The 22,202-nt window shown below is 38.0% G+C and overlaps 1 protein-coding gene across 2 annotated transcripts; it reads left to right on the plus strand.

Annotated features, from left to right (window-relative positions):
• Positions 1-809: 809 nt before the first annotated feature.
• SNX3 (sorting nexin 3) lies at positions 810-21,683 on the plus strand. 2 transcript variants are annotated; one of them, XM_070953553.1, is made up of 5 exons: positions 810-1,186; positions 18,902-18,997; positions 19,376-19,500; positions 21,011-21,146; positions 21,363-21,683. In XM_070953553.1, the coding sequence occupies exons 1-4, from the start codon at positions 1,025-1,027 to the stop codon at positions 21,114-21,116; spliced, it is 489 nt and encodes a 162-aa protein (XP_070809654.1). In that variant the 5' UTR covers positions 810-1,024; the 3' UTR covers positions 21,117-21,146; positions 21,363-21,683. The 2 variants fall into 2 exon arrangements, with proteins under 2 accessions (XP_070809654.1, XP_070809646.1); XM_070953545.1 differs by having other exon boundaries at positions 21,011-21,683.
• Positions 21,684-22,202: the final 519 nt, after the last annotated feature.

Below are 22,202 nucleotides of genomic sequence, written 5' to 3' on the forward strand. Positions count from 1 at the left end.
CTGTATATCTTTTGATGATCATATAAAGGTTCCAAATAGGTAGCAGAATTAGATTACCACTTACATTTCTCCCATTAACTTCTTTTTAAAAATATTTTTAACAGAAACGGTAGGCATTGAAGAATAGGACCTTAACTGTGATTGCTCCTCTAAACTGGGGTCTAGCATAGCTCCGGCCTCCCTTCAATACACTTGTGGGGAGGAGGGGGCTGGGGGCCGTGAATCACAAACTGGAGAATGTAGCCTTCTGCCAGACAGAATTAGACACACCTAAAGCCTGTATCCCTTCCTCTGCATATAGGACTAATCTCTGCTGCCTTCCCTGGCGCACTTAATTACTAAATATGAGATTGGTGGGCTGACAACCCGACAGATCTTTCCACTTTCTATCCCACCTTAATGACATTTCCATACATTTAGGACTACGTCCCACACTTTTACGTTGCTCTGATTCAAAGCATCCATCCTAGGGACAAACCGAGCAGGGTAGCCCACCTCCCTGCCTTCTCCCTGCTGAGCATCCTTCGGCTTCCGAGTCGTCCGTCCTTCCCTTCTCCCTCTCCCCCCCGCGGAGATTTCTCAAAGCAAGCCTTTAGGTTTCTCTTGTACTCTCTTGACTTTCCCTGGCCAGGACTAGAGAGCATTTCGGGAATTATAGTTCGCGAGCGGTTCTCTGGGCCTCGTCATTCAGGGGACCCCTGGCAAAGGGAAAACTACAAGTCCCAAGATGCTTTGCGTACGCGCTGGGTTGCTTCCACCACCATCATCACCACCACCACCACCCCCCCCGTGCGCGGGCGGCGGCTGGGCCAGAGCGTGTCGCGGGGGCGTCGCGGCGGCAGGTCGCCCGTAAATAAGAAGGCGGGAGGGGGTAGGGCGGTTGCGTTCCGGCGGCCGAGCGACCTCCTCTCCCTTCCCTCGGCCCTGGACCCCGCCCTGCTCTCTCTTTTGGCGGCGGCGGCTTGTCTCGGCGAGGCTCCGCTACGCCCGACTGGACAGACGCAAAAGGCGGAGGGCGAGAGAAATGGCTGAGACCGTTGCGGACACCAGGCGCCTCATAACCAAGCCGCAGAACCTCAACGACGCTTACGGGCCCCCGAGCAACTTCCTGGAGATCGACGTCAGCAACCCCCAGACGGTGGGGGTTGGGCGGGGGCGCTTTACAACCTACGAGGTCAGAGTCAAGGTGAGAGATCTCAGTGAGGCGGCTGCCTTGGAGGGCTGGAGAGAGGAGACTGGACTGGGTTCCTTTGGGGAAGAGGCGGGTGGTGGTGGGGGAAACTAACGCCTGGCTTTTCGAGCTTGGGGGATCGATTCGAGTTCTCAAAGGGGTGTAGGGCCCGTTACTCTTTCCCCCTCCTTGTGCTGTCAATATAAGCCTTTCCTGGGGAAGATTCCTGCTAAAGGGTCCCCCTTACTCTCTCCTCTTTCTCATTTTCTTGTCCTTCTGCCTCCTCACAGGAAGGAAGATCTTTATGGGCCCAGCACTTTCAGGCAAGGTTTGTAGATAAGATGCCCCACTTCTAGGTCCCCCATGGATTGCTCTCCATTATCTCACCCTGGCATGCTTAATTGAGGCTAAGAGAGATTCCTTGTTGCCAAAGGTGACTTGGGGGTGGGGAGGGCATGCTTAATGCAAACAGTTTAATGTGCTCAAAGTAAATACAGTCTTGAATCCTGCTGGATTCAAGCTTTTAACTCCCTGCCTACTCTACCATGCAAAATGAATTAGATTAAAAACCACATGGAGCAGGATTCTTAAAGCTAAGTCAAGCTCCCAGTTATTGGTGAACTTTTCAAATGCTTGAAATAAAAAAAAAACAAAACCGAATAGTTCGGTGTTTGTTATCTCTTCTGCCCAAAATGTAGTTTGCTTTGGCTTTGCATTTGTCTGTGCTGTAGCCATGTGCTGATCTGGCATAAGAATTATGCAAAGTAGAACCTCAGCTGATTTCTCCCACTTCTGTGTGGGTTTCGCAATCTTTCTGATACAGTACTTCAGTGCTTAAGTTACTCTCTCTCTAGGAGACTATCTTTCCAGGAATTTTGAATGTGTTATCCAAGGGGGAAAAAAACAGAAAACTTATCACAAATGTACATGTCTGCATTTAACTTTTACTCCTATTTGTATGTAACATTCTCAAATATATCCATCCTGTATTAAAGAATCCTGTGTATTTACTCAGAAAGAGGGTACAATTGTAAATGAATTCAAATACAATTTTCTAAAAGTGAAATTGCAAATATTAGTACATATTACAAAAATACACCTTTGTACTAAAAAGGGTAACACAGACAACATTAAGGAGTGTGTTAAATTATAATTACGTTTATAAAACAGTAAAAACATCCAATGCTTCAGTAATGTATTGCTATTTGATGGCAGTCTTTCAGTAATCTTTGCCTTTCACTACAATGAATAAAATGTTTCTCTCATTCAAAAAAGAAAATATAGGGAGCTTTTCAGTATTCTCTAAAATCTTTCAAATTTTCCATTGGAAAAGCAGAAAGTCCCTGGGCTTCCTTTTTCCTGATTTTTCTTGGGTTCTCAATTTTTCAGGGCCTTCAGTACCATTGGAAAATTATCAGGCAAAGTTCTGATTCTAGATCCTTATATAAAAAAGAAATATAAATTTCCTGGTCATTTGACAAGAAAAAGGTTATTTTTTTAGAAAAATGGCCAGTAAAATGTTCCCTGAATGCCTATAAGGAAAGTTTTATAGTGGTTTGTCTGTTGCGGGACTACCTGATGAAAACTTGTCAGAATTGCCTCTGAATACAGAAACATAGGCTTGTTTTTTCACTTCCCTCTAGTGTGTCCATAGTTCCTTTTGTACCACAAAAGGAAGCCCAGCCTGACTTTGTTAAGGATGTGTGTTGTCCTAATGACTATCTCCTTTGAATGGTATTTCTCTGCTTGGCTGCCTGCATTTTTGTAAGTTAAAGACTAATCAAGAGAATATATTCTGTTGTGGATACCTCACATTCATCTTATCTCCATGATCATGAAGAGATAATTTCAAGGCTATTTGGTTTTAAAAGAGTGTGTCAACTCACTCTTGGTATGGAGGATTTATGTCTTCAAAGAAATTATAACAGATAAGGACCTACACCTGGATCATACAGATTGCTTCTTAAATATATTAGTAACTTGTTTTGATAACTTGTTCTGTCCTTCACCTCCTAAACACCAAAGCTTTAGATTATACATTTAAAAAACAAATATTTTAACGTGCCATATGCAATCCTGGAGAGTTGTACAGTTCCTTAAATTATCATAAAGTAAACATATTTTAGATGTTTGCCTTTATTGTAAGTTTGATATGAAGCAAACATGGCTGGCATTGGTCCCTGATCTTTTGTACTCACACATTTCTAGAAAAGTTGAAGAGGTTGACAAATCTGTTGACTGGTGTGCTTATTGTTTCCTGAAGTTAGAAAGAACTTGGAATATATCTTATCTCTGTATGTGAGTAGATAAAGAAGATTAATGTGTGTACTTAAGACATGCCTGGTGGTTAGTACTATATCAGCTGAGATAGGGTCATTTTGACTCTGGACAGAGTGGCAGTTCCTTGGACTGAGCTGGTATGCAGTTTGGGGGCCTCGAGCAGTGGTAACTCTGCTTGGGGGGGGAAGGGGCTTTGCACAGATTCATTTAGTGCTCCAATTGCGCCCTTTCTTGAACCAGGAGGCCTGACTCTGAGTCACTCATGCTTTGGTCACCTTCTGTTTGGATTACTGCAATGAGCTCTACATGGGGCTGCCCTTGAAGATCACTTGGAAACTTCAACTGGTCTAGAATGCATCAGTGCACACAATAATGGGCTGCCTAGGTTTGCCCATGTAATACTCTGAAATGTGAACTGCATTGGCTTCCAGTTTATTTCCAGGTGCAATTCAAGATTCTAGACACCGGTTTTTAAAGCTGTGAAGTGTTGATGTGTGGCATGTCACCTTTGATATGCATATCAGAAATTCACCATCGCTGCCCTAAGGACATCTACTTATGCTACTAGATCAGATACGGTGGGCATACTTCTAGTCACCCTAAATATTGCCATCTTATGGGAACTTTGTGTGGTAGCCCCTGCTCAATGGAACAGCCTTCCCCCCTGAAGGTCTCTGCTCTCTTAGCTTTCTGAAAAGCATTGAAGACCTGGCTTTACTTCCAAGTGTTGGGATAAGATAAAGTGACTACACATCACGTTTAACTTGGCACCAGGTTTTTGTTTTTAACATATTTAATTTTTACAGTTTTAATATGCTGTTTTAACTTTTGATTGAGAGCCACCCAGAGTTGGTTAAAAGAGGGGCACCTATATACAGGTATTCCTCAACTTTTATTCTTCAATAGTTACGTTTAGTTTAGTGTCTGTTCAAAGTTACATCAGCTCTAAAAATAGTGATTTATGATCATTTTTCACGCTTATGACCATTGCAGCATCTCCATGGACTTGTGATCGAAATTGGAGCATTTGGCAACAGGCATGTATTTATGATATTTGCACTGTCCTGGGACATGCCATTTGTAGCCTTCCCAACTGGTTTCCAACCAACCAAGTTAATGGGGGGAGCCTGTTTCATTTAACAACCACATGATTCACTCAACAATTGCAGAGAGTTGCTTATGGGAAAAAGGTTATAAAAATGGGGTGCAACTCACTTAATTGTCTTGCTTAGCAACAAAAATTTTGGGCTCAACTATCATAAGGACTACCTATAAAGGTTATAAATATACAAGGATGAGGTGGTTAGGAAAACCTGTGTCTTAATAACTTGAAAGAATTGCTTTAGACTGAGTAGGCAATACTGCATGAGGTGGACCAAAACTATATTTTGTTCTAAGACAGCATTTTTTTAACGTTACATGAGGAAATACTGAGATGGCAACTTATGATGAAGCCTTCTTGCCGTGCTTCCTTCTTACACACTGCCACATATTTGGTTGTACTTGTTCTAGGAAAACCTTTGATCTTAAACTAATCCAATAAATGAAATTGTTCAATTTCTTCAAAAAATATTAACCCAATCAAAGGTTATTGTATTTCTTGCAGGAAATACTTTGGGAACCATGTTGCAGGAACTGTGTTTCTGTTCATAAGTGCTATTTATATGAATTATAAATTAAGCATTCCAACTGTTAATTCGGTCTTACGGATCAGTGCCAGCCGCCAATACCTGTACAATATGGCCTGGATTGCTACTATAACAAAGCCGGCATTAATAAGAACAAATGCAACTTTCAAAAGGAACAGTCCTGAGTGTCGCACCAGTAAATTGCAACAGACAATAGGTAGTCCTCAATTTACAACTTTAATGGAATTTGCTCATGGTAATAAGTCGTAATGGTCATAAAGCAGCCATCACATGACTGACCCAATTTTATTACAGTACCTCTTCTTTTGCGGTGGTCATTAAGCAAATCACTATAGTCTTAAAGTGAACCCATGGTCATTGAGTGGACTCATTGATCGCTATGGGACATTTTTACCCAAAACAAGTAAATGCCAGTTTTTGGCAAAAACATCATAGATTACTGTCATGTGACTGTAGGGTGCTGTAAATGTGGGCTGGTTGGTAAGTGCCTGAAATGCAGTCTCATGATCATGTGGAGGGGGACTTCAGAACTGGGTTGTATGTATCTTTTGGGGGGGGGGGGGGTCTATCATAATTTCGGGATTTTAAGCAGCCTGTCATTAATTTGAGAACTACCTGTACTGTATATTGACTATGTGAATTGCTGCATTGAAATCTTAGATTCCTCAAAAGCCAACATAGTAATATTTAAAAGCATGGGAGGCAATAATGATTGAAAAATTAACACAGCTATTGTGAGACTTGAAGAATTCTTCAATTAAAGATGGGTTTATTTACAATTAAGGCTCAATATTAATTTCTGAGGAAAATGGATGGTTTAGAAATATATAAATATATGACTGCTTGAAGTTACGATGTTGCGGAAGGAGATTTCCAAGCAAACTTTAAAGTTGTGGCCATAGCAGCATCCCCACAGTCATGTAATTGTGCATTGGGGACACATTTATGATGGTCACATTGTCCCATGGCCACATGATTGCTGTTTGAGACTTTCACAGTGGGCTTCCAAACAGCAAAATCCATGGGGAAACTGGCAAGAAGTTGCGAGTCGCAGTTGGCTTTTAATTATTGTGGGTGATTTCCTTAATGACCACAGCATATGTTGGGATATTGTGAAATGTTTCACTTTATGACTACATTGCTTAGCGACAGTTGCCAGTCCCAAATTTTGGTGGTGAGGACTACCTGTAAATTACTTCCAGTTGTACAAATGTCTTTTTTTAATAGAAATATTAAATATGGCTATTTTAAATGTTGGGTTTTTCTTTTATCTAAAAATGATATATGTGTGTGTACCCCCAATTTCTACTGGACAATTTTGTTTGTTCCCAGCTTGGTTATATACTCTTCATTTACAGGTTACAGTTTGGATGATGCCTCATTTTTTTTTGGACCAAATAGCATATTTCCAGTTCAGCATATATCTGCTGAATGTGAAAAGTGTTCCTCCTGAATTAAATATATCCTACACTCCTATTTTTGTTGGTTACACACACCATTTCAAGTCATAATATGACTTAGTTAAGGTTTATCGTGTTGAGTAAGTCCAGCCATTGTAAGGCAGGATTGTGAAGCCACCCTGCTGATTACATATGTTATGTATCTATGTTGCCAAGCTTTAGGATGAATAACTGCTGAATTTGTTCTTCCTTGTTCTTGAGTTACCAAACTCGTTTTTTTTTTCTTTCTTTGATGTCATCTATGACTACAACTTGTTGGGTTACAAGTATCTCAGAATCCCAAGGTTAAAATTAATTTGTAGACTACACTTGATTTCTGAGAGCTTGGGAAGCTTTGTGAAAATAACTAGTATCAAGTACATGAATCTGCAGTACGTGTCTTTCACAAAAGACAAGGTCAGATATCTTTCCTTCATTTAACTAAAAGTTATCATTGAAACTTCTAATGGAACCTGCCTTTCTTAGCAAGTCTCAGATTAGATACTCAAAAGCTATTAGGTATTATATTTACCACTTCACGTATATTAACTTTAATATAAAGGAAATGGATTTATTCTTTCGTGCTCAAATGTTTTAAAAAGTAGTTACTGTCTTAATATGCCATCCAAAATATCTTCATTGATAAGTTGATTTAGTACTCTATCTGAACACATGTTCCTCTTACCCTTTTGGCTTCTTGTTTTAAGGAGTCTTGGGGAGATAAAGAAATTAGCAGTGCACTCCACTTTTACTTTAGAATTTTTAGCTGAAATGGAGAAGAGCTGAAACAAAGTAAATAGCAGGTGATGACTAAAATAATACTTCATGCATTGTTTGGGTTGCCGTTGTGATAAAATAAGGCTTGCTTTCTAATGGAATTCTCCTTTAACAAGGTCGTCATTTTTTTTAAAAAAAATCCCTTGCTTCTATTAAGCCAGTTCCTGTTCTTTGAAAACTTTGGGGTAACTAATGGAAAACTGGTGACATTTGCTAGTTAAGAGTCTTTACAACAGTAAAGAGTTACAATTATTTATATAATTATTAATACAAAGATTGTGTATATGAGCGCACACACACACACATATATAATAATCAGGCTTATATGTCGTTTTTTAATAATGTACATATTTTTGGGTTTTGTTCCCTTTGTTTTTTTCTCTTTTTCTGTTATTAGTTTAAAGCAATAATAAACAAATAAAAAAGGAATCTCATTTGTATTCTACCATCTCAAAATTCAAAGTGGAGAATGTTTTAGAGCATTTCAGATCCCAACAATCCATTGAAATTGGCTCTAATTCCATAGATAAACTAACATTTTGAAGGCAGGTTTTTGGAGTATAGAGCATCTAAAGCTGTTCCTCAGCTCTCTACGAAATATTTTTTTAAAGTCATGCAACTTTTCTAGTTTGAAGAAGTACATATATTCATAAATGCAAATGATTACAGTCTATCTTACTCATTGGTAAAAAAAGAGATCAGATTGCACTGCAAGTCTATATTTGACTGAATGTCATCTTACTCTATTTCTGTATTTCCAGCTCTAGCTACTTGTGTATATAAAATCATACACAAATAATGCTACTATAAGATTGGTTTGAACTACTATTTATTTAATTCCAACAAATTGAGGTTAGCTGTTATTAATAATAAATTAGAAGAAAATGACAGTTAATCATGTCTATGGAGATTCTGAGACATCCAGGTCATGGCTGTCCCAAAGGTGCTTTTTTCAAGAGGCAACTGGACTTTCTGGTTTTTCTTTGAAGACATTTTGCTTCTCACCCACGAAGCTTCTTCAGCTCTGACTGGATGGTGAGAAATGGAAGGATTTATACTCCTTGCAGACAGCTGGACAAAATTGAACAGCCCTCTCTCAACAGAGGGGGAGGGATATGACATCATCGATCTCCAATTTACAACACAGTCCTTTCAAGAGTTCCAGGAAGGCTCCACACCCATTTGCATTATTCAGGTGACCCTGAGGATACAGATAAACCTCCAAGTGACCTCAACGGCTCTCTAAAAAGAATGCAACTGCCTGCAAGAAGTATAAATCCTTCCATTCCCCACCATCCAGTCAGAGCTGAAGAAGCTTCTTGGATGAGAAGTAAAAAGTCTTCAAAGAAAAATCAGAAAGTCCAGTTGCCTCTTGAAAAAGCACCTTTGAGACAGTTAATCATGTTAAAGCCCATGGGCAAACATTAAGATTGTATGTAGCCAGGTTTCCTGTCAAATTGAGCTTCATCAACCTCCCCTATTTTTGTGCTTTCCAGCTACATAGAAATTTATCATGGTTAGCAAACTAGGGAAAAAGAAGTCCCTTAGTTCTGAGGGGATTTCATGCTATTTGAATGTGAGATCTGTTCTTAAAAGTGAATGCATTCATAGCTGAGATTTTCTTTCTTTGTTTGTATCCCGCCTTTATTATTTTTACAAATAATTCAAGGCAGCGAACATGTCTTACACATCTTCCTCCTCCTGTTTTCCCCACAGCAATAACCCTGTGAAGTGGGTTCAGTTGGGTTGGGTTGAGAGAGAATGACCTTAGGCCAGTCACTCTCACAACTCACCTCACATAGTTCGGTCACCCAGCTGGCTTTCATGCTAACATGGGACTTGAGCTCACAGTCTCCTGTGTCTAGCCTGGCATCTTAACCACTAGATCAAGCTGGCCCAATCTGTGCACATTCATCTACTGTCATCAGTAATATTAAAAGACTAGCCTACAATTGAGAAGTTGGAAAATTAAGTTCTTCTCATCATTCTAGTTGTTAATCTCTAAATTCAGCTCTAACGTTTGAAGCACAAATAATTGCTGCTAGGTGATTGTCCCTGAACCAAGGCTGTTTCATCTTCTGTTTATGTGATTATTCATAATCATATGTAACATAGACCAGCAACTTACTAGGCTTGAATTGATGACAGTGGTTATGCCCATTTCTCTTACAAAAAAAGGGGGGGGGAGATGATGGCTTTTATTAACTGATTTGATTACTACATATACTCTCCTGCTTGGAATTAGTCTTATTTGGAACCACCTTCAGTGGGTGATGGAAAGGAGAAATACAATTAGATAGCGAGAGGGTATTTCTGGCCAAGTACGGTTAGATCAGGAATGGGGAACAGAATCCAACTGGACTAAAATGATGGAGAGCTGAAATGTGGAACCAAGCAAACACAGCGCCAAAGTGCTGGCAGCGTTTTTAAGTGTCTCCAGATGAGGCGGGTATACTTACCTCTTGTTTCTTGGATAACCTTGTGGCAGTAGCTCATGGCTATGAAAAATAGAGGCTAGCTTTTAACATCTCTTCATATGACCAACTCCTAATGAAGTCACACCTTAAAGGAAGACTAAATCGTATAGTAGTAGAAACTTGTAGTGTGTATAATTGAAATCTAATTCAGAGGAAATGGTTATTGGATTTGGGAATTGGAGAAATACTGTATGCTACATGAAATAATGCTCTTACAGAGGGGATGATCACATTTTTCTTCTGTACAGATCTGTCACTACAGGGATAAGTATACCTAACAATTGAGGCTACCTATGTCCAGCTTCAGCTGGGTAGCTAGGCTTAGATTTTTCTTGGCTGAAGATAGTCTGGTTTCAGTTACACATGTCCTGATATATTCTCTATTGAGTTACTGCAGTGCCCTCTATATTGAAAATGTTCTGGAAACCACTACAAAATAGGGAAATTAATTTGATTCTTCTAGCAACCATAAAGTACTGTATTTGCTGCTTGTAAATTCCTATGCCCAATTCAGAACGTTGATAATGTACAGACCTTCAAATAACCTAAACCTCAATATGGATTTATGATGATCAAGTCATGTCAATCTAACTTGATCTCCTTTTATGATGGATTTATTAGCCTGGTTGGTCAGGAAAATGCCGTGGACAATGTCTCACACAGTATCCTTATTAACAAAATGATCAAATATGGATTTGACATCTTAACCACTGGATGGGTCCACAGTTAGGTCAAATATCATACTTAAAGGATAGTTATAAATGGCATCAAATCTACTTGGAAAAACATCCCAAATAAAGTGAACACTACAGGGATCTGTTCAGAACCCAGCAGTGCTTTCAACATATTTATAAATAATATTTATGAAGGAATGCTGATCAGATTTGCAAATGATCAAAGCTAAGTGTGGTGGCTGAAAGGGAAAAAATAAAGATCTAAACAAGCTTGAACAATAGGTGAAAACAAATAGAATTACATTTAACACGGAAATGTGAAAAGTCATGAATCTAGGCAAAAAAATGAAATTATTTCTCTCTCTCTCCCCCCCCCCTCTCTCTCCATTCATTCATATTTGATAGCGTAGTTCTTGCTGTGACTGCCTGATTATGACATTCTCTCCTGTGGGAAGTTTGCTTAGTCCATAGACAGTGGTTAGGCAACTATTAAGAAACATGCCTGTTCATGCAGACTCTTGGGAGGTAAGATTGCTTTGGGAATTAAAAATCTTTGGTGCTTGTTTCTACAAATGGTTATACCGTGACTTACTTACTTTCTCATTCTGGCCTCTGTACCGCCCTTGTTTCTTGAAAAGGACAGAATTAATAAAAATGCTTAAGGCGTTTTTGTCTGTTCTCATACTTAAAATACGCTGAAGATCCAATTTCATTTCTTCAGAAAATTGTTGAAGTTTGTCATGTATCCCAATAGTATTAACCAAAAGGAATTAACCAGCAGGAGGCAGTAAAAGAACATTAATGTACCTGCTTCATAATGTGTCTCTGTAGTATTTCCCCAAATGTGCTGTTTTGATTGTTCTATATATTTTCCCTAATAGCATGACTTTACAAGGTTCTTGGAGTATTTTGTGAGTTATTAGTAGTATCTACTTTCTGCTAGCAATTGAGTTGCCAATAGAATTTTACCATAGTCTGTTCTTCAAATTGGTGCTATGGTAACAGTGTCTTTGTTCAGCGAGACTTGGGGGGCGGGGTGGAGTTTTACTTGCAGGTGTGCTATAGACTTCGAGAAATTGCCCAAAAGGAGAACAGTTTTTCTGTGAAGTAAAATGAGAAGTCTACACAATGCAAGTGGCATATCAGATTCTTTTCTTTGGTACAGCAGTAGCCTGAGTGCTATATAGATCACTATAATTTTCTGACTGTGGACCTTTTCCATTCTGCTTTTGTAAATCAGTATCTTAATTGACAATCCCATCATCTTCCTGGTTCATTGGTGTTTGGGCCTCTTGTCAAAACATTGCATTTTGGGTTATGTTACTTGCGGAGTCCCTCAAAAAGTCAGGTGCTCATGTGATTGATTTAAAAATAAACTGCAGCTAATAAAAAAAACCAGAAGTCTCTTATGGAGATTCAGATAATTAAATTAAGTATTAAAGAAACACATTTCTAGAGATTCTCTGGGTGTTATGCTTTAACATTCTTCATGTCTTTCCAAGTTCAGAGTTCAAGGTTTAATTTTGTGGGCGTACTTTATAACAAATGGATATACCCCAGCTTTCTATTAACAACTTGCATAATAACTCTGGTGGCCATCTAAGGAAGAAGAGGTCATTGGAAGAGAGGTTTGCGCCATCTTTCAGAGATGCTCTTGACTCTGGTCAAGAAGCTGACAGAAGAACGATAGCTTGTTCTGCCAGTGTACTTACTAGGATATTTTTGTTATTTGACCAAAGAACAGCAGCCTATGTTTCTATGTAATCCTCAGAAGGATGGGATTTTCTGTTGTGTGGCCAGCAGGAGTCATCTTTTTGCAGATTGTGGGCTCATTTTAGAAGGCTGATAGATGTTTTGTGTGGATGGGAAACAGATTGGCAAACTGCATAGCTTTATCCAGTTCCAGGAGATCTTTCAGTCAAGTTCTTGAAAGAAAGTAGCAAGGCCACAGTAATAGGCCCACAAGGCAGCTTGTTTTGGCTTTGGCACCAGTAACTGAGACAGTCTTATCCATTCCCATTGGCAACAACATGAAAATGAAGGGGAGCAACAATAATATAACAGCTGACTGGTTCCTTTTCAAAAACTAGTTAGAAGCATTGGTTGATATTTTTTCTTATTTTCTGGCTTATTTCTTTTCATATTGGTCACTGGAATAAAGAATTTCAAAATTCAATCCAGCTTTTGAAAAACTACCTCCTGATTTGGAGAAGTATGTTGGGTGATACTTTACATAGTATCGGCATTTAATCTTGAGAAATGCTGATGGAAAAAATTGGGGTGTAGATAAGCATTTGACCCTTTCATTTTTTTTTAAAAAAAAGTTATGTTAAAGGATTTAAACTACTTTTAAAATAGTAGGAAAATCCACAGAGTGTTTGTTGGCATTTTATCTGTCTTAAACATCTGTTACTGGATAGATACCATTGCTGGATCTGAAGTTTAGATTCTGTATCTTTCTGAAGATCTAGAATTGAGATACCTCTCAGTAACCTGTTTTTATAGGAAACTGAAGGAAGGCGATGGAGCCAAATATAGTTATTTATGAAACAATGGAATAACAAATTCAAAAATGCCATTCTTATAAATCAGTGGACATTTTATATGTACTCCGATTTCTTTTGGAGCATCTTATTATGATAAGGACATTCTTAAAATCTAATTTAGCAGCAGATATCAATATGGTGTCATATGATCACCAATTCGTCTAGTTCTTTAGTCCCTCTGAAAACATTCATGTTCAATTAATATCATGTTTGAATGTATCCTTCTGACATCTTTTATCATTAGATGATGAAACTGAAAGTATACTCAGAACCAGAAATGCATTCCTCAAAGGACAGAAATGTATTCTGTTTGCTTGTTCTTTATAATTCCTTCCTCTTTCCTATGTAGATGTTTGGAATTATGCCAAATTATATTGGATTTTTTAAAAGTGTAGTCTCTGTCAAATTTCACCCTTTAAGGATTCTCTTGTCCACATTTTGTCTGCATTCATATTCAGACTGTTGATCTAAACTAATTCCATCCCTCTAAATCCTCTATTCATTTATTTATGGAGAATAAAAGAGATAAACACTAATAAACATGGTCATCCCTAATAGAAATGGTCATAAAGTCTCAGAATATAAATTGTCTCCTAGTGACTTCATAAATAAAATGTACAGGTATATGTACATAACAAATGTATATGCCGTGTATTATTATCAAAACAATTCCTAAAATATCCACTGTAATATTTTTGAGCCAAATTCAATTTTTGTAAATCAATTATACAGTCATGGCCGAAAATGTTGGCACCCCTAAAATTTTTCCAGAAAATGAAGTATTTCTCACAGAAAAGTATTGCAGTAACACATGTTTTGCTATACACATGTTTATTCCCTTTGTGTGCATTGGAACAAAACCAAAAAAGGGAGGAAAAAAGCAAATTGGACATAATGTCAAACAAAACTCCAAAAATGGGCTGGACAAAATCATTGGCACCCTTTCAAAATTGTGGATAAATAAGATTGTTTCAAGCATGTGATGCTCCTTTAAACTCACCTGGGGCAAGTAACAGGTGTGGGCAATATAAAACTCACATCTGAAAGCAGATAAAAAGGAGAGAAGTTCACTTAGTCTTTGCATTGTGTGTCTGTGTGTGCCATACTAAGCATGGACAACAGAAAGAGGAGAAGAGAACTGTCTGAGGACTTGAGAACCAAAATTGTGGGAAAATATCACCAATCTCAAGGTTACAAGTCCATCTCCAGAGATCTAGATTTGCCTTTGTCCACAGTGCGCAACATTATCAAGAAGTTTGCAACCCATGGCACTGTAGCTAATCTCCCTGGGCGTGGATGGAAGAGAAAAATTGATGAAAGTTGTCATCGCAGGATAGTCCAGATGGTGGATAAGCAGCCCCAAACAAGTTCCAAAGCAATTCAAGCTGTCCTGCAGGCTCAGGGAGCATCAGTGTCAGCGTGAACTATCTGTCGACATTTAAATGAAATGAAACGCTATGGCAGGAGACCCAGGAGGACCCCACTGCTGACACAGAGACATAAAAAAGCAAGACTACAGTTTGCCAACATGTACTTGAGTAAGCCAAAATCCTTCTGGGCAAACGACTTGTGGACAGATGAGACCAAGATAGAGCTTTTTGGTAAAGCATATCATTCGACTGTTTACTGCCAACGGAATGAGGCCTACAAAGAAAAGAACACAGTACCTACAGTGAAATATGGTGGAGGTTCACTGATGTTTTGGGATTGTTTGCTGCCTCTGGCACTGGGTGCCATGAATGTGTGCAAGACATCATGAAATCTGAGGATTACCAACGGATTTTGGGTCGCACTATAGAGCCCAGTGTCTGAAAGCTGGGTTTGCGTCGGAGATCTTGGGTCTTCCAGCAGGACAATGACCCCAAACATAAGTCAAAAAAAGCACCCAGAAATGGATGGCAACAAAGCGCTGGAGAGTTCTGAAGTGGCCAGCAATGAGTCCAGATCTCAATCCCATTGAACACCTGTGGAGAGATCTTAAAATTGCTGTTGGGAAGAGGTGCCCTTCCAATAAGAGAGACCTGGAGCAGTTTGCAAAGGAAGAGTGGTCCAGAATTCCGGGTGAGAGGTATAAGAAGCTTATTGATGGTTATCGGAAGTGACTGATTTCAGTTATTTATTCCAAAGGGTGTGCAACCAAATATTAAGTAAAGGGTGCCAGTGATTTTGTCCAGCCCATTTTTGGAGTTTTGTGTGACATTATATCCAATTTGCTTTTTTCCCTCCCTTTTTTGGTTTTGTTCCAAAACACACAAAGGGAATAAACATGTGTATAGCAAAACATGTATTACTGCAATACTTTTCTGGGAGAAATACTTCATTTTCTGGAAAAATTTCAGGGGTGCCAACATTTACGGCCATGACTGTATTTTAAAATCTACTTTAAATTTTAAAAACAAAAAATAGGAATATTTGAAGAGAGTATTAAAATATCATAGTTGTTTCTTAGCCTCACTATTATTTAATTACCGGTTGTTCCTTAGTGTAAGAACTGCTATATCTTATTGCTATTTTGATTATTATTATTCTGGGGAATTCTGTCTTGTAAAAAGACAGAATTCTTAAGACTCCTAGGTGTCATCACAATTGCTACTGAATTATCTGTAAAGTGGAAAATGTGGAAGATAAATTAGTAGGTATTCAGATTATAACCTTTGTCTGGTTCTATTGACTTGATATCTTGTGGTCCTAAGCATGTTACTCAAAAATTAAATGCAGTATTCCCCTTCAGAAAAAGCTGTAAGTCCTGTTACATAGGCTCCAATTTAGTCATTCAAACAGAGCATATTCTCTATTAGTTGTATCCTGTAAAGTAAGATATTTATATCCCCTTCAAAGTTCTTGTCAGTCATGTATGCAACACCATTTGACAGATACTTGAAGATATCTATCTATCAGACTCCTGAATTTTATTATTTTAACTACTCGGTTCTAGATTTCCACTTCCCATGGTTTTTACACTGGATTTTAAAATGCTATGAAATTATTATTGGATTAATACAATTCATCTTCGTTCCCTTCCTCACCAATAACACTGAGTGAGGGCTCCAATAAAGCAGAATCAGATGCAAAACGAAGATAATTAAAGAAGACCTAATTGAGAAATACAATTAAAACAAATTCTACTGGTTCTATAATGAACTAGTTATAAGTTTGGATGAATTTACAATCTGCTAGACGTAAATTTAAAATGTTAAATCTGTGTGTGTGTGTGTGTGTGTGTGTATGTTTAGAGTTCAGAGATTTTCACATATTTGCCTCTCCAAACAGCTAATGTGAAGCAGCTTCTATTTCAGAAGTAAACTATTTTGAAATAATAAAGTAAGATGCAGTAGAGAATAATTGTGATTGTTTTGGAAGTTCAAGAAAAACGGAGAGGTGCAAGTTCCAATTCCATTTTTTCTTTAGCACTGTACCACTAAGCCTTTATATCTTGCTTAGAGATTAACTTTTATATGCTTCCGCATCAAGAAATAAGAATTTCTGAGGCGCTCCTTTCAGGGTTTAAACTTAACTTGCTGAATAAAAGAGCAGTTAACAAGGAGGATTAGGTAACCCGAGCAAATGGAATGTTAAAGGTAAAATCTCACCTGCAGAAAACACAAAACTGTACAGGCTTTAGACACTTACAATGACTTATTTTGGAGAGTTGAACTCTGTTAATAAGCCAAAAGGTGAAATCAGAGCTCAGTAATCCATTGTTTTTAATTTCTGGGAATCTTTCCCTTGAGCTCCAAAGGAACTGTATAGTGGTGCTTCCTAACTGGGTTGAAAGTAGTTTCACAAAAACAAGTATGACTTCTAGTATAAAAGAGCTTCTTAAGGTTATATTTCTTGTAAAGCATGAGTACAATAAATCATATTGTACTTAGCTGGGAAAATGCAGGTGCCTTCCCAACTTGGCTTGGGTTTCATGCCTTGTACATACAGATGTTGCTGTATATGATAACATGGGTTTTTCTCCCGAAACATTACTTATCAGACTTTTTTATGATAAACCTTCTCATTAGCCATACATTTGGCTGAGGTAGAAAATTAGAAAGTATTTTAGAATAGAATAGAATAGAATTTTTTATTGGCCAAGTGTGATTGGACACACAAGGAATTTGTCTTGTGTTGGCATATGCTCTCAGTGTACATAAAAGATACGTTCATCAAGAATCATAAGGTACTATGACACTTAATGATAGTCATAGGGTTTTAATTCATTTTCATACATTTCCATGGCTCTAGGTAGTACATATTAATACTGCTTTTTCAGCTTTAATATTGGGCACATGTATGATTGATGGATCTTTAAACTACTTTTGGGATTTCTTGAGTAACGTGAAAGGATTTTTCATTTTAAATCCAAACACGCTGTGTAATTTTGGTGCAAAAATCACCGGTAGCAGAGATTTGAATGCAGCTTTCTGTTAATATTCTAGAGAAAATCGCCTATGTGATAAAACACTCTTATTAGCTTCTACTACAAGAGAAGCTGATAGTCCATCCTTGTGCCATCTTTGTCCCAGCATGCAAGGAAATGATGGCCTCTCTGCCAAAGGAATGTGAAGAATTATTTATATATATTCAAATTTGCTTATTTATCAGGTTTATATCTTACGTTTTATACAGGAGCTCAAGACAACATAGATAGTGCTCCCTCCTCCTATCCCCCCCCCACACACACACTTGTGAGAAGGGTTGAGCTGAGTGATTAACTTGTAGTTGCCCAATGAGCTTCCGAGGCTGAAGTTGACCTGGAATTTGCATCTCCCTGCTCCTGGTCCAACACCAGTCTTCACAATCTTGTACATAATATTATAAAATTGGATTAAGAGAATGTAACTTTGGCAATATTCCTGAACCCTTGGGTAGTTTTGAGTACTGTATTAACTCTTAATCCCTATGGAGCCTGGTAGGCATGATGGCTTCCTAGAGGATTGATAGAAGAAGATAGTAAGTATAAGTATAATTTTATTTCTATACCGCCCTTCTCCCGAAGGACTCAGGGCAGTGTACTGACAATCTGTTGTCCTACCCTAGAGTCAATGTTATGTAGGGTGCTTGAAGATTCCATCTTGTCCTCTCTATATTTTAATATCCACATGGGAAAGCTATTTGAATATTTGAGCTGTTATTTCAACAGTATGCAAATAATATCTTTCCTGAATATAGTGTCAAACGTTAATGTCAGAGCAAGCAATCAGGAACCAGGTAAAGCAGAGTTTCTGAGAGTAGGAAAATAAATTTGGAACAGCTGATCCTAGGAAGACATGCTTTCTTCTTAAGGGGTCAAGTAAACATAGAGTGGGCAGCATAAAGTCTTAAATACTTGGAAGACTTGAATCACGAGAACTGTTACCATTCAACATTTACTTTACTGACCACAGAGAACAGGAGCTGAAATGGCTACTCCTATCCTAAATACTTGCCTTCATTTCTTGGTCCTGCAATTAAACTAAAATGTTATTAGGATCATTGTATAAAATGTGATGGTATCTTTGTGCTTTTTAGGCTTATTTGTTGCACAACTCCTTGGGAGGATTTGCTCCAAAACGTTTTGAATGCCTAGGAAAGATGGGCTGTTTTATATTTGATGGACAGCCACTAAAAGGATGCTCAACTCCATTCCATACAACTATATTCATTTATTGCTTTCAGTTTGCTCATCTAACCTGAGGAATCCATTTGAAGTGTAATATCTGTATAAACATATGTTGTTTCAACATTGATAAGCTCTCAGATGTCAGCTAAATGATTTCTGAACCTTGGCAATTTTACTAAGTGTGGGCTTCAACAAACTGGATTCTCCAGCCAGCATTCTAGAAGTTGAAGTCCACATGCTTCTTAAAGTGGCTAACTGAGTCACGTGAATGGAGAGTGATGGGTGTTGTTTCTTTCAGACAAATCTTCCGATCTTCAAATTGAAGGAGTCTTGCGTCAGGAGACGATACAGTGATTTTGAATGGCTTCGAAGTGAGCTAGAAAGAGAAAGTAAGGTGAGGCAACAAAGTTTTCTTGATGCTTGATGATAATTTAGCAGTGCAAAAGTTTGCACTGTGAGTTTCCATGATTTGATGGCAGGGAGGATTGCCAACTTATTCTGGTGTTTTGTTATAATTAGAGCACGTACACTATAAGCCATTTTGCCTCCTAACAGCTGTGTTTAAGCCTGGAACATTATGTATTTTCACCCTAAATCATCTTGGTGCCACATTCCTAAGGAAGGGAATGAATCTGAATTTTTTCTACAGTGCTTAGAGAATTTTCAGAGCTCTTTGTGCAGCAGCGATAATGATGGTGGTAATGGTAATGTTGACGATGCTTTAATTTTTAGCATAACAGAATTAGAATTGAAAATGCCAACTCTTTTTTAGGTGGTTGTACCTCCTCTACCCGGAAAAGCTTTTCTTCGTCAATTGCCTTTCAGAGGAGATGATGGGATATTTGATGATTCCTTTATAGAAGAGAGGAAGCTGGGGCTTGAACAATTCATAAACAAGTAAGTGGGATATTCTATTTCTTGTGTTGCACAGAAACTTCAGTAATGAACAATATGCTGGTACACCGGACTGAGTTCCTAGCAATGGTGTTAACATCTGAGTAGATTATATGTTACACCTACTGACATCTAACAGTGACCTGTTAAGTCTTTTCAAGACCAGTGGAGCTTGTGCTAATATAAAGAAAAGCTCAGTTTACATTATTAAAGACTTCTGAACCACTTTCCAGGTTGAACTGCAAAGCAGTTTCAATATCCAAGCTGAACAGTAGGCAGCCACTTAACATGCTTGCTGCAAAAATTGAAGAATTTGTAGTGACCTGGGTTTTGTTTCTTAATGTATGCAAATTGCTTAGATTGCAGTATGTAAAGATAGCATCATACAAATAAGGCTGGGGGAGATAAGTGTGCTCATCATCGAACAAACAATTTGGTTATAATTTCTGACTGCAAGTATGATCCCCAGTACAGATTTGTATGCTTGAATCTAGACGATATTAAAGATACATGTGTGCTAATTTGGCCTTCAGAAAAGATCCCTATAAACCTTCTAAGTTGGAAATGAGATGGTTTGTGCTGTGTATTTATCAAGAACTTCCTTTTCCTACTGCCTGTAATTAAACAGCAACATTTTTGCTTTGGCAGTTCATTGCTGAAGGAAATCATTCTTGCTGCAGCCGAATTCTCTTTGATAAACCTAGTCAATAATATTGGTTAAATAAGCCACGGTTGACCCATAGTACATCACCCTATTTGATATTGCCATCTCAGAAATTTATTCTTAGTGCCTTATGTGAATTCAAAAGAGGCAAACTTCTATTAGATATAATAGCTTAAAAGCTGTCAAGGGAATGTAGTGCAATTTTGCAGAATTATGAACAAGGCACGGCATCAAAATCAGTATTTTTAAATACACTGGAATTTGGGGAGGGGGTTAAATTGACTTTTACTGGACTTGCGTCTGTTTTCTGTTTATCCCATCACAAATAGTTCAGTGGGCCTGTTCACTGGTACTTTGCAGGAAATTTCACCTTAATTAAAGATAGGAGACGGCATGGTGGTTCAGTCGTTAAGAACTGGGTTTGTCTGCTGGAAAGCCAGCAGCCCAGGTTCAAGACCTGAGAGCCATGGTGAGTTCCCGTCCTTGCTCCAGCTCCTGCCAACCTAGCAGTTTGAAAGCATGCAAATACAAGTAGATAAATAGGTGCAGATGGGAAGGTAACAGCACTCTGTGATATCATGCTGGCCACATGACAACAGAAATGTCTTCAGACAGCATTGACTCAATGGCCTTGAAACGAAGATTAGCACACATCCCTGTAGTTGGTAACAACTAGCGGAGTAAAATTCAAGTAAAAATCTTACCTAATTAAGATAGAGAATGCAAAATTTTAGGCTTTTTAAAAAATGCTTAGAAGCCAATTACTGACAAAGTAAAAGTATGTTGGGATTATTATTACAGGGCACATGGACCCCTTTGAAGACTAACCTTTTAATTTTTAATTTTCAGAGTTGCAGGTCATCCTTTGGCTCAGAATGAACGTTGTCTTCATATGTTCTTGCAAGATGAAATAATAGATAAAAGCTACACACCATCGAAAATAAGACATGCTTGAATGCTGCACAACACTTTAACCGGCATAAATGTTAGTGATTAACTTACATGGTCCAAGATTTGTAGTTAAGGTTTTAGCATGCTCCAGACCAATTGGCACAAGAAATTTTTGGTATATTAATGGCACTGCTTGGTCTTTGCATTCATTTTATGGCATTAAAGAAGTTTAGGTAAATCTGCTGTCAGATGTTTGATTAAATGGCTTTTAAAAATCTAAATACTTTGAACCTCTTTTCTTCCTTTGCAGTGACCTTGTGGGGATTACTGACTTGGCCTTACTTGAACTTGCACTGTTCTGGTATTGCACGTTCACTTTTATTTGATTAAAACACTAGAATATTTCTGTAAAATAAGTAGTATTGCACCTACATTTTGGTGACTAACGTTGTTTCATTATCCCCTTGTGTAAAATAAGCACTTCTGAGGTTGTATCCTTAAGTGGTAAAACAAATACCTTTGTACTGAGAAGCAATGAGGAAACTATCTTTATATTGTGTAAAAAGAAATCAAGATTTGTATACTAAGATCATTTGTCTAAAGTTGTTTTGAAATAAAAAAGTGAAATACATTTAGTATGCCTTTATTGCTGTGATGATGGGGAGGCAATTGGGCTGGATTATCCCAAATGTCAGTTCCCTTGTATATACTGGAAGTTTGATGCATCTTCCATCTGTTTATATTAGCTGTTTTAATATTACATTCATTCAGTGGAAAAGAAACTATAATCCCATGGGTATTCTCGCTTTGGTGCAAATCTAAAATCAAATAGATCCTTAAGTTAACTTGGATAGGATGGGCTGTTCTACATTGATATTCAGACTTCTGAAATTCCCTGCTTACATTTCTTTCGGTAAGGTTTCTAACAGCAGCATACTATTGGTGAAACTGCCATTTATTATATTTTGAGTCAAGAGTGCAGTTCTACTTGTGTTTATTCAAGAGAGCAACATTCACTGTAAACTAAAGTTAATTTGTTAGAACTCTTAAGAAGCCCAATTGATGTCAGGATCTGAAATTCCAAACGCTGTTTCCTGTAAAGACAGAATCAGGTCCAATAAAAGAAACAGTATATCATGTTTTTTTAGTA

The sequence above is a fragment of the Pituophis catenifer genome, unplaced genomic scaffold (genome assembly GCF_029215685.1).
Source record: "Pituophis catenifer annectens isolate HBS135680 unplaced genomic scaffold, rPitCat1.0.hap2 SCAF_1, whole genome shotgun sequence".
In the NCBI taxonomy this organism is placed as follows: domain Eukaryota; kingdom Metazoa; phylum Chordata; class Lepidosauria; order Squamata; family Colubridae; genus Pituophis; species Pituophis catenifer.

Coding starts and splice junctions, on each gene's coding strand:
- SNX3 (XM_070953545.1), top strand. CDS start 1,025: ATGGCTGAGACCGTTGCGGACACCAGGCGCCTCATAACCAAGCCGCAG. Junction 1,187..18,901: donor CCTACGAGGTCAGAGTCAAG/GTGAGAGATCTC, acceptor TGTTTCTTTCAG/ACAAATCTTCCGATCTTCAA. Junction 18,998..19,375: donor AGCTAGAAAGAGAAAGTAAG/GTGAGGCAACAA, acceptor ACTCTTTTTTAG/GTGGTTGTACCTCCTCTACC.